This window comes from Triturus cristatus, chromosome 3_2 (assembly GCF_964204655.1).
Source record: "Triturus cristatus chromosome 3_2, aTriCri1.1, whole genome shotgun sequence".
Lineage (NCBI taxonomy): Eukaryota > Metazoa > Chordata > Amphibia > Caudata > Salamandridae > Triturus > Triturus cristatus.
Window position 1 is genome coordinate 299,315,829 of NC_140584.1, and position 17,589 is coordinate 299,333,417.

The 17,589-nt window shown below is 43.8% G+C and overlaps 1 protein-coding gene across 1 annotated transcript in view; it reads left to right on the forward strand.

Annotated features, from left to right (window-relative positions):
- Nucleotides 1-17,589, forward strand: part of LOC146857201 (uncharacterized) — a 215,697-nt gene that overhangs the window by 105,626 nt on the left and 92,482 nt on the right. Inside the window, exon 4 of the mRNA XM_085647684.1 lies at nt 17,078-17,140. Within this exon, the coding sequence (XP_085503810.1) occupies nt 17,078-17,140 (63 nt within the window). The remainder of the gene's footprint in view (nt 1-17,077; nt 17,141-17,589) is intronic.

The following is a 17,589-nucleotide window of genomic DNA, read 5'->3' on the forward strand; positions in this document are numbered from 1 at the left end:
TGCACGCACACACCCAGACAGAAACATGCAGAGAAATACACACACCCGAGGGCATATACAGAGGGAGAGGCAGGCATGTGTGCATACCACTGCTGCACACACACGCGCACACCTTCACAGCACAGCTCCAGTGCACGAAGGCGCTTTTACAAGCACTCGAGAGATTTATTTTATGTTTTCTCCAGAGAGGCGCTGGGTGGGTTGACTCACTCTCTGTCTATCCAAGCTATAGAAATGTATTCATGATATACTTTGTATGTTTTATGTGGAATATTATTGTACAGAAGCCCACTCTTTAGAAAATACCCGGGCACTCCCCTGTGCCCTGCAGCTGCTGGCACCAGAGGTGTCTGTGTACTTACTGGGCGTGGGGCACATACCTGGCCCTGAGAGCTGTGCCCCATGAACGTCTGTTTCTATGTCAGGCATCCCATAATTTCACACTGGTTGCTGAGAGATGAAATGCTGCTTCCTGGTTCAGAGACAGGGATGTGTGGAGGAACATGCACAAACTCACACATGCACAAACGCACGCACCCACGCACACATGCATGCACACACAAATGGACCCACAAGCACACAAAGGCACACAAACACCCAGAAGATGAAGGACCGCTCACAAGCACACACATGCAGTTAGGGTACACAAAACGTATTTATACATTGGTGCACACAAAACATACCTGGAAACATGCACGCACACACCCAGGCAGAAACATGCAGAGAAATACACACACCCGAGGGCGTATACAGAGGGAGAGGCAGGCACGTGTGCACACCACTGCTGCACACACACACGCACACCTTCACAGCACAGCTCCAGTGCACGAAGGTGCTTTTACAAGCACTCGAGAGATTTATTTTATGTTTTCTCCAAAGAGGTGCTGGGTGGGTTGACTCACTCTCTGTCTATCCAAGCTATAGAAATGTGTTCATTAAATACTTTGTTTGTTTTATGTGGAATATTATTGTACAGAAGCCCACTCTTCAGAAAATACCATTGATGTACTAATGAGATATGACATCAGCTTCTTGTTTGGCTTTGCTGTTCGTTCGATTATTGATTATTGGGAGCTGTGCAGCGTCAAACAATAAGTATCTCACGGTGGGAGGGTTTGTTTTTCTACATAAATCTGAACACGCCGTGCGATCCTTTTAGAGTTTAGAAAGAACTTTACTTGGACACTGGAGTTTCCAAGCATGTCTTCGGCCACTTCCTTTTGTTCAAAAACGTGTTATCTCTGGGTGAGGTGCCCGAGGCGATAGCATCTAACAAGCGCGGTCCCGAAAGTGAAAGAGGACCGCGCTGCAGCCGTAGCATGGGGATTTCTTGTCTTTATGGTGCCATGTGTTTCAAACACATGGCCCCATAAAGATAAGAAAGTGCTTCATGACAGCCGTGAAGCAGGCGACCCAATCCGGATCGTAGGCCAAAGGGCGACAACCAAAAACCCTCATTTCCAATGGCAGGCCACTGTTTAGCATAAACGGTGATGCTGGCCAATGGAAATGAAGGGCGGGGCTTAAAGCCTTTTTCTAAAAGTTCTCATTAGCAATAAATCTCGCCGAGCGAGCTGCGCATATGCGCAGCAACGCTAGGTGAGACCTAAAAAGGAAAGGGTTTGCACTGGCAGCAGGGTTTAGGGCGCTATGTAGGAACCTGAACAGGCTGTCGTACAGCCACATTTTAGAAATAGCAAGGGCAAAGGTGGTGCCAACCCTGGCATATGGAAGGGAAGCTCTTCAGGGCAGGGACTCAAAAACTCTGGACAACACAAAAACAAGAATATTTAGGGAATTCTTCTAACTCCCTAGGCACACCTCACTCGCCCAAACAGGCTGAAATCCGGTCTAGCCGAACAGTCAGTTGCAAGGTGCTCCAAATTTACCAACATGTGCTACAGGTTCAGGTCAGCCGACAAGAACACCATAAACCACAATGTTTTGGAAATAAACAACAAATCCTATTCAGAGCCTAGAGAATTTCTGAAATGATTAATCGACTTGCTTAGGCTAGTACAATTGTGGTCTACATCGCCCAGCCTCGAAATTGTCAATAAAACATCAAAATTAACCTCATCCCTAGAAGACAGGGCATGCCTCGAGAAATGTGCCCATGTGTGGATGGTGTTAAAGAGTTACATCTCTCTAAAGCCACAGCAATACCTGGGTGAGGTCTTTAGTAGCAGGTTTAAGGGTAACTTTTTAAATCACCGCATAGACATCCTCCCTTCCAACACGCACGCATCACCATGGCTAAGGGCCGAAGGAGAGGCTCCATGAAAGCTGTGCGGTCAATCAAAGGAGGACGCACTTCACACCATCTGCCTCTGCAGGCCCACTTTCAGCCTGCACTGTCGACGGCAACAACCCTTTTAGAACCAGGCAAAGGTGCGTTCCTGCAGACAAGCCATTATAGCCTGCCTAAATCCGGAGACCCACGTGCAATCTCCTGAACAGTGAAGTATCTCCAGTGAGTCCACTGAGCCCTAAAGAAAGCACCCAACCCACCAGATCCGCCAGTCTCAAACACCTATTCCCCATGGGGATGGGGGGTATGCAATCACCCAGTTACACCAACTATAGTACTGGACTAAGGCAACTACGGTCTACTGCTGCACTAAAAAAGTCATTTGCACACGTCCTTCTTGCACAAGCACTTTCCCTACTTGGGCCCGTTCATGTAACAAAGTATTTGTATATTTGCACTGACAACGACCACAGCAAGGCAACCATTTTAACTGCTATCCCAAACAACCCTTGCACAAGTCCTTCTCTTGCACGAGCACTTTTTTCCCCCAGACTAGCTCATGGCTTCAGGAGGGACAGTGACAGTTTAACTTCATATATGTCGGCTAAGTAGCTTATGTGTACATTGCACAAAGAAGGACTTCAACATCCTAGCCAATAGACCAGGAATCTGAACACCTACTCTTTCTCTCTCTTTCACTCTATCCGGCAAGGAAGTTTTTACTGCTGTCTATTTTTAAAAAGTCTCTCATTGATGCCACTTGTTTTGTATTTATTTATGTATTTATTTCACTTGATTCATATTGTAATGATTGTAATTAAGGGAACACTAAATAAAAAGGATTGTTCGATGCACATGGTCCTCGACTTGGCTCCCAGACTCCTCCACTGGTTATGTCGCAGACACCATATTTTGACCTGACTGCACTCGTGATTCCTCGCGCGCCACTGTCTTGTCCAGCTTTCGCACTCTCTAATATCCCACAGCTCAAGGCCTCGGCCTTCATTTGCCTGCTAAAATTGGGTGGATGCTCAACACTCTCAATTAATTTTTTCTCCTTCTGTTGAGCCACAACAGCAGCTTCTGAGGTGGTATTCCATTCTCTAACGTTTGGATATGTTGCTGTTGCAGCACATCCTGATTGTTCTCATGTTATATTGTCCTTTAGCTCACTCCCCTACCCACAGTGAATTGACCAAGGCAGTTATGCTTCTTGACTTTGCAATGCGCTGCATGCTGGTATGGCTAGCTCGCTCGTCAGTAGACCCCTGCCTGAGTCCCCCTGGAGGACGATTTCCTATTTCCTCCTATGGCTCCCCGGGCTCATTTCCGGCTCCTTACCTTAAATGTCAAGGGGTATGCACTTCACGAGGAAACGCTATACTGTTTATTCCTATGCTAAGCGTCAGAACACCCAGATCATCATCCTCCAGGAGACCCACATCACACTGCTAGAGTTACAACGACTGCATAGGAGCTGAAGAGGTCTCATTGTAGCTACCACTTACTCTGCATATGAACACAGCGCCCTTCTATGGATCCGTCCAGGTGTTCCCTTCCTTGTCTGGCTGGCCTGCCAGGACATCTGTTTCGGATCCATCATTGAGGTTGCGTCACCTACTGGGGCCATCCTCCACCCAGCAGACAATCCTGGAAGCCTTTTTTACCTACAACTCTGCAGTCTATGCTGCGACACCCGCTTCGTGGGAACAGAAACGTGTCCTTTCTTTCTGGGGCTCCCTCCCGAAACTTCACTCTACTCTGTTGCGTGGAACTCAGTGAGCCCTTAACCAGACCAGGAGGTCAGACAGGCCATTTGCACACTAGGCAGGAATGAGACCTCCATCCTCAAGGGCCTTCCAGTCAAATATTATAGTACTTTCTGCTCCCTCCTCACTTCCCCTATGCTGTTTGTCTTATTCTTGATTTGTGGAAGGCATTAGATACCCTAGAATTGGATTTCCTCTTCCAAGTCCTGTCCACACGTGATGTGAGTGAGTGTCTTCAGTCCTATACCAGATTACTTTACAATGCTCCCTTCTATAGAGTTTGCTTGGGCCGACTGGTTTCCCCTGCATTTTCCGTGGAGAGGGACACCAGACAGGGCTGTACCCTCTCCCCACTGCTGTTTGAATTTGCAGTGGAACCTCTGGCTTCTCGTCTCTGCTCGGAGGGAGGGATGTGGGGCATTCCTTTCAGTGGCCTGACCCATGCAGTGTCTCTCTATGCGCACAATCTACTACTTTACGTTTAAGATGGCTGCATGGCCCTCTCCTCTATTTGAACCATGCTGTGCTCCTTTGCTCGTATTTCTGGATTGCAGGTTAACTGGGCGAAATCATGTGTATTTCGCTTGGGTGATTCACTGCCCCCCGTTGGAGTTCGGATGAGGGGCACCGGCTGGAGTGGAAAGGTGGCGCGGTTCTCTATTTAGTGGTTCGCTTGTACCACTCTCCCATTGGATCTTTTTGAAGGCAACTTTTGCAGGGCCTATACGGCCCTCAAATCCCAGGTCCAATACAGGAAATGGCTGTCACTGGCCCCCACAGGCAAGATCGCCCTAACCAAAATGATCATGCTCCCCCGCCTCCTTTACCACTTTACTAATCTTCCAGTTGCTTCCCCCCACTGGTTCATTCACGATTTACATACATACTTTACTCTGCGAGCGTATCTGGAATAATAGGTGTCACCAGATATCCTTGTGGAAATTGCAGCTACATGTTGAGGGGCGTGGTCTGGGTGCACCTTCGTTTGAGCCGTACTATCTGGCTGCCCAGCTTCAATGGATCTCTCAGTGGCTGGCACAGCACAACCTGTCGGAACTCCAGTCAGACACATGCTCCCTCACCCTTCCTGAAATCCAGTGCATTTAGCTACCCAAGACAGCCCCCCTTGGTCAGCGTTTGCCGTGCCTGGTGAGCCTTGCTCAGATATGTGTTACTAGTATGCTGGTCCTTACCCGACTCATAGTCCTGTACGCTCCCGCCTCCCCCCTGCGTGTTCTTCCACTTTTTTCTGGCTTTCACTCGGCCCGAGTACTTCTGCCCTGGTAGGATCGTTTTCTTACAACAGTGTGATGGCCAGCTTCTCCCCATTGGCCTCCTTGTCAATGACTTCACCTTCCCTGGTGTCAGGAAGCAAATCAGTGCGACATGTGTAAGACGCCATCAGAGATCCAGAATCCTCATTAAACCTTCCTTGTGCAACTTGTGGTTCAATGTTTAGGAGAGAGTTGCACGTTTTAAGATGGCCGCTTGCTTTTCCATGATGCGGCATTGAATTAATGCAGTTGTAAATTTTCGCGAGACTATAGGTTTCGAGCCGCGAGACTACGCGTGAATCTGCGCACTTCAATTTGCTTGAGGAGACGAGTAGTCGTGTGAGTTCTCTCTCTGTCTGATAATTCATCTTCTGTGAGAAGTTCCGTTTAGACTCTGTGTTTGGCAGTTGGGAAGTAACTCTTCCGTCAGAACTTCTAAGCATTCAGTCCTTGTGTGGCGCGTCGCGTCTTAGAAGACGGATGTTCCCTTTTCCAGCAGTTACCGCTAGGGTGGCGTGAAATAGAAACGCTTCCTCTTGGTGGTAGACTTCAATATCCAGCAAGAACCTGAAAAATTACCAGTGACTGGGTTCCAGCTATAGAGCCAGTCTTTTGCTGAGTCCATTCTGCAACAGTGTATCCTGTGACGGGCTCACCTCAGAATTCACCGTGAAGGATTTGAACTTCTTCACCAGTCAAGTAAGGTCACTCCAGTAAAGGATTTCATCTTTTCATCTGTCCTGAGCCCTTGCGCTGTTCCTATTCTTTCCTCCCCTTTTTACCCACCTTGTTCCTTTTGCGCGCATCAATAAGAACTATAACTTTTGAACATTGTCATCCCAATTCATCTTCAAGGAACTACTCAGTAACAACCGGTTGAGTAATTCTACCTGCTCAACCCAGGAGTAATAATTGCAAGACGCTCAAGCATACAGCAGGAATCTTCAGTCCCTCAGTAGAAAACTGAAGCAGCTGTAATAAAGAAGAGAAGCAAGACTCCAGCAGAACCTGGTAGGGGAAAAGATAAAGGCTATAGGCAAGATAACATAGCGAATATATATTCAATTATAGCAATGTTTAGGGAGATTTACTAGGTGCTGTTTTTGTGTGCATTAGGTGAACTCCAAATCCAGCCATAGAATAAACCTGAAGAATTGGCAGGCAGGCGGAGGAAGTCCAGGAGTAGTCGGAGTGTCTCTTCTCTGTCCAAATCCCCTTTCCCCCTTTCTGGAACAGCTGCCTGAACCGCAGTGGGTTCTGGGAAGTGGGCATTGGGAACTAGCATCGTTCTGCCTCTGTGAAGAACCCGGACTCTGACAGATTGAAGTGCCCACGTAGTTCTTTCACCCAGGCAGAATGGCGGAGGGTTTTAATTTAAAGGCTGTAGGAGAAATGTTGCTAGGGATTCAGCGTGAGTTAGGAAGTCTCAGTGAGGAAAATAAAAATTTAAGGCAAGAAATTCAGGCTTCTCATCAGGAGACCTTGATATTATCCCAAAGAGTTAATGAGATCCCAGGGGGAGCATCTAGTTCTGCCCAAACCGTTCCAACTAGTTCCACTTCAGAATTAAATACACGCACTATCACACAAGTACTTCATTCAGTTTCGCCCATTATTCCATTGGCCCCTCCAGAGAAGTTTAGTGGGGATCCCCAAAAGGCCCAACTCTTTTTCACACAATGTTCATTACATTTTATGTGTCGCTCAACACTATATCCAGATACGCAGTCTAGAGTGGCATTCGTTCTATCTTACTTGAGTGGTGATGCTGCAAATTGGGCAATGCCTCTAATCTCTCAGGATGATCCACTCTTATATGATTTTGGTCGGTTTAAGGCTGAATTCCTTCGAATTTTTGACAGACGCAAAATTTCTCAGGCAACGGATAATGAACTGTTGGAGCTGCGACAAGGCAATAAAGACTTAATTACCTATTTGACTCAGTTTAATAAGTTGTTGGTCGAGACTAATTGGCCAGAAGAGAAGAGAGCAGCCCTGTTCTATAGGGGGTTAAAAGATGAGATTAAAGATACGCTGGCCCAGATCCCGAACCGACCAACTGAATTTTCAGAGTTAATAGATCTGGTTTTGGAAATCGACTTTCGCAGCTCTGAAAGAAAAGGTGAAAAGAAGTTTCGAGAGTTTCGTTGGAACTACCCTCGATTTGACAAAGTGCGTTCAGAGGGAAGTAAGAACTTCGAAAAAACTGCAGAGAGTGAACCTATGCAGATTGGCTCCATACGAGGTCCGTTGAGTAAGGAAGAAAGAGAACAAAGGAGAGTTAAGAAGTTATGCATGTACTGTGGTGGTTCTGGGCATTTTGTGAAGGAATGCCCCAAAAGACCGAAGAGTCCCGCTTCGGGAAACGCGTAAAACCATCTGCAGAAGGAGTCGTTCAGATGGCGAAAAAGGAACAGGAGACTCCAACCATCCATCAAGTCATGAATACACTTCAAACTCAAGCCCCTCATTTAATCTTGCACATGACTTTAAGATTTGGGGAACAAGAAGTTATGGGAGCGGCTATTATGATTGATTCAGGTGCCACAGGCAATTTCTGCGACTTTAAGTATGCCGAGAGAAGTGGAATTCAAACAGTACTAAAGGATAGAAGAGAATCAGTCCGAGCTGTGGATGGGACGAATCTTTCTTCAGGTCCAGTCACCCATCATACTGAAGTTGTTGAACTCGTTCAAGCCAATGGACATTGAGAACTAATTCAATTCAACCTTATTGATGCTCCTCAGTTCCAAATCATCTTAGGACTTCCTTGGCTAACCATACATAATCCCACTATTGATTGGGAGAATCGAACTGTGGGTATGGATTCTTTATTTTGTTTGGAGCATTGTTTCCCTTTGGCTTCCGGAAACATGGAACCCTCGCAAGCCGCTTTGCTGGCCTTCAGTCCGGAAGTGATTGAAGTGGTGAATGCCACTGAGGTTCCGATTGAGTACCAAGAATTTCAAGCAGTCTTTAATGAGAAAAATGCTGAAAAACTGCCACCGCATCGTTCATATGACTGTGCAATTGATTTGGAACCGGGTGCGATGTTGCCTTGCAGTAGAATTTATGCATTAACTGAAGCAGAAAATGTCTACTTAAAAGAATATTTAGATCGCTACTTAGCCAATGGATTTATTAGACCATCTCAGTCCCCGGTCTCTTCTTCACTATTTTTCATCCCTAAGAAAGAAGGATTGTTGAGAACGTGCATAGATTACCGAGCCATCAATAGGGTAACTATCAAAAATCGTTATCCTCTTCCATTAATCTCAGTACTGTTGGATCAGATTAAAGAGGCTCAGATTTTTACCAAACTTGATCTTCGAGGGGCCTACCACCTTATACGAATGAAAGAAGGACACGAGTGGAAGACGGCATTCCGAACAAAATATGGGTTGTTTGAATACCAGGTGATGCCATTTGGTCTGTGTAATGCCCCTGCAGCTTTTCAGCATTTCATCAACGACATCATGGGAGATTTGATTGATAAAATAGCTGTGGTCTATTTAGACGACATCTTAATCTTTTCTAAAGATCCACGAGAACATACTCAGCATGTTAAATCAGTCCTTGAGAGACTTCGTCAACATCAGCTCTTCGTGAAATTGGAAAAATGTGCTTTTAGTATGCAGTCTGTAGAATTCCTTGGATTCATCCTGTCTCCAGAAGGAATCACTATGGATATGAAGAAGGTTCAGTCCGTCATCGATTGGCCATCTCCCAAAGATGTAAAAGAGGTTCAGCGGTTCCTGGGATTTGCCAACTTCTACAGGCGATTTATCTTGGGATTTTCACAGAAGATCATTCCCATTACCAAGCTCCTCAAAAAGGGGGTCAAATTCCAATGGGGAGAAGAAGCCGAACAAGCCTTTGCTTTTTTAAAGAACAGCTTCACCTCACCCCCGATTTTGCTTCATGCAGACCCCACTGAACCCTTCTATGTGGAAGCTGACGCATCTGATCAAGCGATTGGAGGAGTTTTATCCCAGCGACACAAATCTACGGGGACTATTGCATCCAGTGGCCTTTAGGTCTAGGAAGTTGAACTCCGCAGAAGTCAACTATACTGTGGCTGAGAAGGAGTTGTTAGCTGTGAAAGATGCCTTTGAAGAATGGAGACATTATCTGCTAGGAGCCAGACATACAATAACTGTGTTCACAGACCATAAGAATCTTCAGTTCTTGAGATCTGCTAAGACTTTAACACCTCGACAGCTCCGTTGGTCCCTTTATTTTGCAGACTTCGATTTTGTGATCACATATCGCCCTGGGAGCAAGAATGGAAAAGCTGATGCATTGTCCAGGATACAAACTGAGGCTTCCGAACATTCAGTGGATCCACAGCCAATCATTCCAACTACTAAATTTGTATGTTCCTTGACTTTGCTCAATTACAAAGAAGAAGTCAGGAAATGGATGCCTGAGGTAGAGATGAAGGAATGGGTACAATTGGAGAGCGGCAGAGAAATTATTGACTCCTTGCCCTATCATAACGGCGTTTTGTATTTACCCACCAAAGAACTTCAAGAACAAGCATTGAAAGACTGCCATGATCAACCTTTAGCAGGACATAAAGGGACACTTAAGACCCAAGATCTGATTCAACGCTATTTCTGGTGGCCCAAAATGACTTCTCACATCAAACGCTATGTAGAGTCTTGTGAGCTTTGTTCACGGGGGAAGTCCAGTAGACAGGGTCCTCGGGGGCTTTTGCAACCTCTACCCACTCCTAAGCATCCGTGGCACACTGTTACATTGGATTTAATTGTTGACCTGCCCCTGAGTCGAGGGTTCAACACAATACTGGTGGTGGTAGATACCTTTACCAAGATGAGCCATTTTGTCCCGGTAAAAGGGGTTCCCGCTGCCCAAGAATTAGCTAGACTCTTTAGTGAGAACATAGTAAAGATTCATGGAATTCCTAAGGTAGTGATCTCAGACCGTGACCCTCAGTTCGTGTCCCGCTTAGACTCTGTGTTTGGCAGTTGGGAAGTAACTCTTCCGTCAGAACTTCTAAGCATTCAGTCCTTGTGTGGCGCGTCGCGTCTTAGAAGACGGACGTTCCCTTTTCCAGCAGTTACCACTAGGGTGGCGTGAAATAGAAACGCTTCCTCTTGGTGGTAGACTTCGATATCCAGCAAGAACCTGAAAAACTACCAGTGACTGGGTTCCAGCTATAGAGCCAGTCTTTTGCTGAGTCCATTCTGCAACAGTGTATCCTGTGACGGGCTCACCTCAGAATTCACCGTGAAGGATTTGAACTTCTTCACCAGTCAAGTAAGGTCACTCCAGTAAAGGATTTCATCTTTTCATCTGTCCTGAGCCATTGCGCTGTTCCTATTCTTTCCTCCCCTTTTTACCCACCTTGTTCCTTTTGCGCGCATCAATAAGAACTATAACTTTTGAACATTGTCATCCCAATTCATCTTCAAGGAACTACTCAGTAACAACCGGTTGAGTAATTCTACCTGCTCAACCCAGGAGTAATAATTGCAAGACGCTCAAGCATACAGCAGGAATCTTCAGTCCCTCAGTAGAAAACTGAAGCAGCTGTAATAAAGAAGAGAAGCAAGACTCCAGCAGAACCTGGTAGGGGAAAAGATAAAGGCTATAGGCAAGATAACCTAGCGAATATATATTCAATTATAGCAATGTTTAGGGAGATTTACTAGGTGCTGTTTTTGTGTGCATTAGGTGAACTCCAAATCCAGCCATAGAATAAACCTGAAGAATTGGCAGGCAGGCGGAGGAAGTCCAGGAGTAGTCGGAGTGTCTCTTCTCTGTCCAAATCTCCTTTCCCCCTTTCTGGAACAGCTGCCTGAACCGCAGTGGGTTCTGGGAAGTGGGCATTGGGAACTAGCATCGTTCTGCCTCTGTGAAGAACCCGGACTCTGACACCTGGAGGTCAATTTTTACAGTATCATTGAATACAGCATGTCTTCTGTAGACAGTGGTCCATATTGGACACTGAGCCTGCCACCCATACAGTATTTTAGACACTGTTCACTATGGGGGCGGAATGCCACGTTGTTGGTGAACGCCGCGTTGTTCTACAGACTTATACGGGATAATACAGTAGCCCTGCTTACTTCCCTCTGAGACAAATGGGTTTCGGATATTGGTTGGCTGCTTAATGAGTCTGAATGGGCTACAGCCCTCCAATTTCGACATAAAGTCTCCCGTAATGCCCAGTTTCCTATATTCCTCAGGGCATACCTTACACCGCATCAACGGAACCATTATTTTCCCATTGCTCACCTGAGCTGCCCTCGCAGTCAGGAGTTCCCGGCTGATCTTCAATGCATTCTCTGGTCCTGCCCCACTCTCTCACAGTACTGGCAAGCCATTCACACTATGCTTCTCGAAGTAACCACACTCCCAGACATCGAAACTTGGGAAGCTCACTCGCTAAGTACCTTTAAACATGGGAACGCGTAGTGGTCAGGTTGCGTTTTGCTAGCCTATCCTTTCTCCTGGCGCCATGACTCAAGGAGGTTTGGCGCGTTTGTAGGCACCCCATCTCCCCAGCGTGAGATACCCTTCTCGAACATTTCACCCTCAATAAGGACGATCTACTGCCTCCATGAGTCATGCGTTGTGGCCTCCTCCCACGCTGCGCCTCCCTTCTTCCTGGCTGGACTCCAGCGGTGCTTCCTCCCCCTTCCAGTTAGGTCCATGGCATCCCCCTCCCAGCGCCCTAGCCCCATCGGCCCCCATACTCCTTAACATCGTTGTTAACTACAACACCGCCCTCGTCTCTGAACCTCCCCGATTCCCTGTTTGTCTCCTTTTTTCAGGTTTGGCGCGAGTCATGCATTGTGGACATTCTTTACTGTTGCACTGTACACCATGCTTAATCAAAATGCCTATTGCTATCTGTTGTTAAACTCAATAAAATACATACTTGTCAACATAGCGGCAATTAGATTCAATGCCCTGGTGATAATCTCTACCAATCACTCAATTGTAAGTATATATATTTTGTTGACTATGCATGTCTGGTACAAACAAAATTTTGTAACCGAGTATTACACCAGTCACCCCTGAAAACTAAGAGAACAATACCTTGATGCCAAAACATTCACCGGTGTATGAAACACATTTTCTAACATTCCTTATGGTTTCTCTTGAATGAACAGTAGGTGTAGAACAGGCAAGGAACCATCAGCAAAGAAACAGCATGCACTATGGCATGACTTCATCCAGCAGGAGTCCTTCAGGATATGGGATGAAACTGCTGGCAGAAAGCTATTGCTAAATAACCTACACAACTTTCTGGAAACCTAATTGAATCATACCTGCATCTGCTGTGAAATGGAGTTTCACTCTTTCAGGAAATGTGTAAAAACGCTTGTTCCAAAACCAAAGTTTGCAAAGACAGACTCCAAAACATCTAGTGCCAAACTATCTTATTTATTTGCCACAAAAATTTCGACATGCACCTGGTGGAGTGGGGATTCTTGAATCTCAGTCTTCAGGTGTGATCATTAAATAACCCCCACCATTGGTCGTGTGGACCTTTGTTCGTCGACAAGGAGAATTGAGAAGGAACAGTCACTTATCTCAAACAGCATGAACAGTGAAGTCCATTTGACACCTCACAAGAATTAATAAAGAGAGATAGTGTGTGTTGAAGGGTTTTATTAACAAATGAATATATTTTGCATTGCTTTATTCAGTGAATATTAATCCTTTAATCATCATTGTTACAAATTCAAATAATCCATTAGTCGGCATTTCAAAACAAAGTGAAATACCAAGTTAGTGAGTATTACAAATAAAATAGAGATAATACAACAAGCGTGTTCCATAAAGGAATTCCCTAGTCTAGAAAACGCATGAGAATGGCAGTTTCTTCACTGAGCAAGAAATGGTTTCAATTCAGAAACCCTATTGGAAGAGTTCTGATGAGAGAATGGGAATATTGCTGTATAAAGCCTTAGCTTTTACGCAATAGAGAATCTTGGAAGCTAGAAAGTATTATCAGTTATAAATCAACAGCCATCTCTGGAAAAGAGAAGGGCAGAAAGGGGATCTCTCCTGAAGAGAGGTAATACTAAGAATCCTAGCTGCTCTAGGGCCACAAGCTGATATAATTCCCCTAAAATATAGGTTGCAACGATTAATGCATTTCCCATATCGACATCTAGTTGGATTTCAGCAAACCCTGGAAGTAGATAAACTCCCTAGGTTTTCACGTCTTCACAATAGGCTACAGAATCACGTCCTTGAAAAGTTACTTCGATCACAGCTTGCGGTTACGTGAGTTCTTCACACGAGTCACATTTTCTGCCATCTCCTCTCCTCCCGGTGAGAAGCCCACTGTCAGTTGTCTAATACATAATAAACATCTATTCACTAAATAACAGAAGGCTTCTGAAACGTAAAAGCATCAGCAGTAGGAAGAAAAGCATCTTGTGCAAAACATCAGATCAATGTGAAAAACAGGCTTTTCTATAAATCAATTTTAATATGGCATCAGTAGTTGGGCTAATTTAAGTCCCTATGTTATTATTTCCTTTGTATGTTTCCAATGCCTTAGTATGATTACTTCCTACAATTTGGCATTCATTATACATGAGGTAATTAGAATGAACGTTTACACTTTCCAAGTAAATGCATTTTTGCTTGTGAAATGAGAACATTCGCACCTAAACCCACTTTCTGACTTTTCCCCAAAAAATATGCTGCTACAGTATTAGAATAGTAAGTAAACACAGTCCACTGTATGTGGTAAGTTAGTCTGCCCGGATTTTGGCATATAAAAGGGTAGATCATTTTGTATGCATATATTTATGTAGGGCTGGTGTTATGGCATAGGTCATTTTGAGTGTATTTTTGCCGTCTGGTCTTTCAGTTTCTTTTTTCACATAATACTTTTTATTGTACCTGCATCCTCCAAAATTCAAAGTTGATTCGTCCACTCCCCTGCCATACGCCTTTAACATTACTCTTGTTGGTTTATTTATGACACTTCCAATAAAGTTTCCAGTTATGAATGTTAGGGGGAGTATTTCTATTTCGCCATTAGACTCGCCTCTATATCCAGTCACAAAGGATGTGCTACAGTCAGTTCCCAGTGTTGTATGCACAACTCCAACTTCAAAATTGCTTATCTTTACCTTTCTGTTTGTTTAGCAGTTTTTGCCCCCTTTGTTCTTCCAGTTCGTTACTCAATTAGCTACCATTCATCCTTTCAGGCAGCCCAAACTTCATGGTCTGTAGAGTTGCTTTATAGAATCCCCTTCTTCCAAACTCAGAGAGGTATTTCAGCCCCATTCTGTTCTAGAAGTAGTTCAAAACCTGGCTTCTTATTAATTGAAAAGAACATTTATTTAGCTCTTTGAGACTCGGAAAGCTCATTTTACATTGAAAAAGTTGAACATTAGTTATTTCTAAAATATTTCTTAGTTAGAATATCTTGTCCAAATTTGTCTTGAGGTTCACTGTATTGTGCCAACACTCCTCAACAATAACTGAAACAAAAACATCCAAATAATAACTAGCTTCTAACTTCCCTGAGGACGATCTCCATACTGTCAAGGTGTGTTTATAGTTTGAGGGTTACCTTCAGCAAGAGATTCCAACTACAGAACGCAAGTAACTTAACGCAATATCGCCAATAGCATTGTTTTCATTTGCTAGAAGTTGGGGATTATAATATATTGTTTCTAAACTAGTAGTGTGTGTCTCTAAATATTAACACCCTTGGATTAAAAAACGGAACCCTCAGGACTGCATACTAACTTTTCCTCAGAATAGATCCAGGTATCTTCAACCTCTTCCTCGCCCCACAAATGTATAATATTTTATCTTATATGTTTATTTAACACTTAATTCCATTACAGAACGAGGCAGTGTTTGAAGTATGAATACAAGTAGTTATATATTTACTCTTTCTTCAAATACCAGAATGTAGCGTTATTTAGTGTTTGGCAAATGGGATACTCCGTCAAAAACATGTCCATGTCTCACTGCCATGGTTCTTTATAACCTTTGGCGGCATTTAGACAGCATATCTGAAACAGAAATTTCATGGGCCAAAATATTGTGGCAAGAATATCAAGGACAAAAATATTGTGAAGGTAAGTTTCTATAGGTAATCAAAGTTTTGCTATATATAAGTCCATATATATGTACCTTGACGATCTATATATTTTTAAGGTACGTAGATGTGGAGTTAAGAATAGTAAATCTATATCTATACATACCTATTTGCACTTACCTTCTCAATATTTTGGCTCTGATAATTTTCACACGATATTATGTCCACACAATATATTTCTGTTTTCGATATTCTTTCAGTGATCCACCTTTGGCACTTGTATTTGGTGAACAGGCTGTCCTCCATGTTTTGATGTAGAATTCCATTCGCCAATCTCTAAATAAGCCCTTTTAGTCTGTTACAATGTCTAAAAACTCTTGTATTTCATCTGAATCCTTGGTTAGATATTTTGTAAGACATGTACCTTGGCTCCAACACCGCAGTAATGCACAAATATTTAGATCATTCACATGCTATTTCATATTGCAATTCGCCTAAAAATGCAAGACACTTGTGCAGTATTGCAAAGATCTCCCATTTCCCCCAATTGATTGTATGTTCAGAGATGCCTTGGTATCTCTATCAAGCTGCAGACATTTATGGTCAACATATGGACATTCAGCAGCATTCGTTTAAAAAATATTTTTATTGCACTTTTTAAAACTGCATCCAAAAATCAAAGACATATTTAATCAAATTGCAGCAGTAATAAATTGGGATTTCATATGTAACGTACCGTAGCAGAGTTTGGTCAGCTGGACAATCAGGGCACTAGTCAGACTTGTCTTAATTCAAAGTTACAGCAGCATTCACTTTTAGTGGTGTTCATGTTCACAGGACGCTATTGGGAACAGAGATGCAAAACCACACACTATTCCACCTTTTTCTTCTCATGTGAGAATATCAGAGAGGAACAGAAACTGCGTCAGGAAAGGGCTGCAAAAACAACATCAGCGGAGAGCCGCACAGAAGGTGACAAATAATTGGGCAGCACCCCAACCACACCCGCATCCCACTCTATATGCACATGGTGCAGAATGTAACTACCATGTCCCGGTGATGACAAGCACACAAAACATAGCAAACCAGTAGCCAGCCCAGGTGCACTGGCATGCAGAACATAGTTTAGAGGGAATAGAGCAGACTTCTTAGATAACCAGAGCAACCAAGAAACTGACAGAGCCTACTGCTAACCTAAATAGCAACTTCATGGCGCATTTTCAAAGGTAATTGCTGGGTTGTTTGCTATTTTTTATGGACACTGGCTTGTGTTTCTTCCATGAGCTTTGCAGTTTCACCATGATGGTTTGTTGAGCAGACTCTGCAAAGAATTGTTTATGGGGCTTAGATTCTTACTCACTTTTGGAACTTTTAACATCTGCATCATGCACCAGTGGTCTAGGGAGTCTGCTGTACTGGGAAGAAAAAGTTCACCTGTTGCATGCGTACCTGCAAACAATGTGTTATCTTGCAGTGGTGTGCCTGGGAGTGCCTGCCATGATGAGATGAGGAAGAATGCAGTAGGAGGATTGATGGGTGTATCATATGATGCTGATTATGATAAAAATGTATCCTTTGATTGGAGTTGCCCTAAAATACAAACCATTTCATTTTCATGCTTTATCAGAAGGAGAATGTGGGAAGACAGCATAAAAAAGGGTGGGACATATGTAACATTTCGGAAACGCAGATTTGTACGAGAAATCTAACCTCATATTTTATATTTTTTCAGCTGCTGGTGGGAAGAATCAGTACATGCTGTTAAAGGCCCTTCCCTTAGTTGTGCTTGGTGCAGGTATATAATAGATTTCTTATCAGTCCTCCTTATACTGCTGTGTGTATGATTAAGAAGTTCTATGTTTTGGATCCTGTCCTGTTGTGTGACCTACTTAGGAGTAAGATATGTTGTGCCTTTTAATGTTGCATATTCTATTCAATTCTATGAAAGCTGATAGTTTTGCAATAAGGCTTATGAAATCTGACATCATCTTTACCTTGTGTCATAATGTTATTTCTTATCATGCGTACATACGTTGACTTCTTATGCTGTCTAATCCTGATTACAAAGTATATCTATATTAGACCTAATTGTCTTCCATTACTTCAGCGACTAGGCTCTGGGTTGACACCACAACTGACAGTCGATGGTGCCATCTCTGCAATTCCAACACTCGTCATTTCTGCACATTTTGATGTGCTACACATCACTAACCTTCCTAAGACAGAGACTTAAGATCACACATA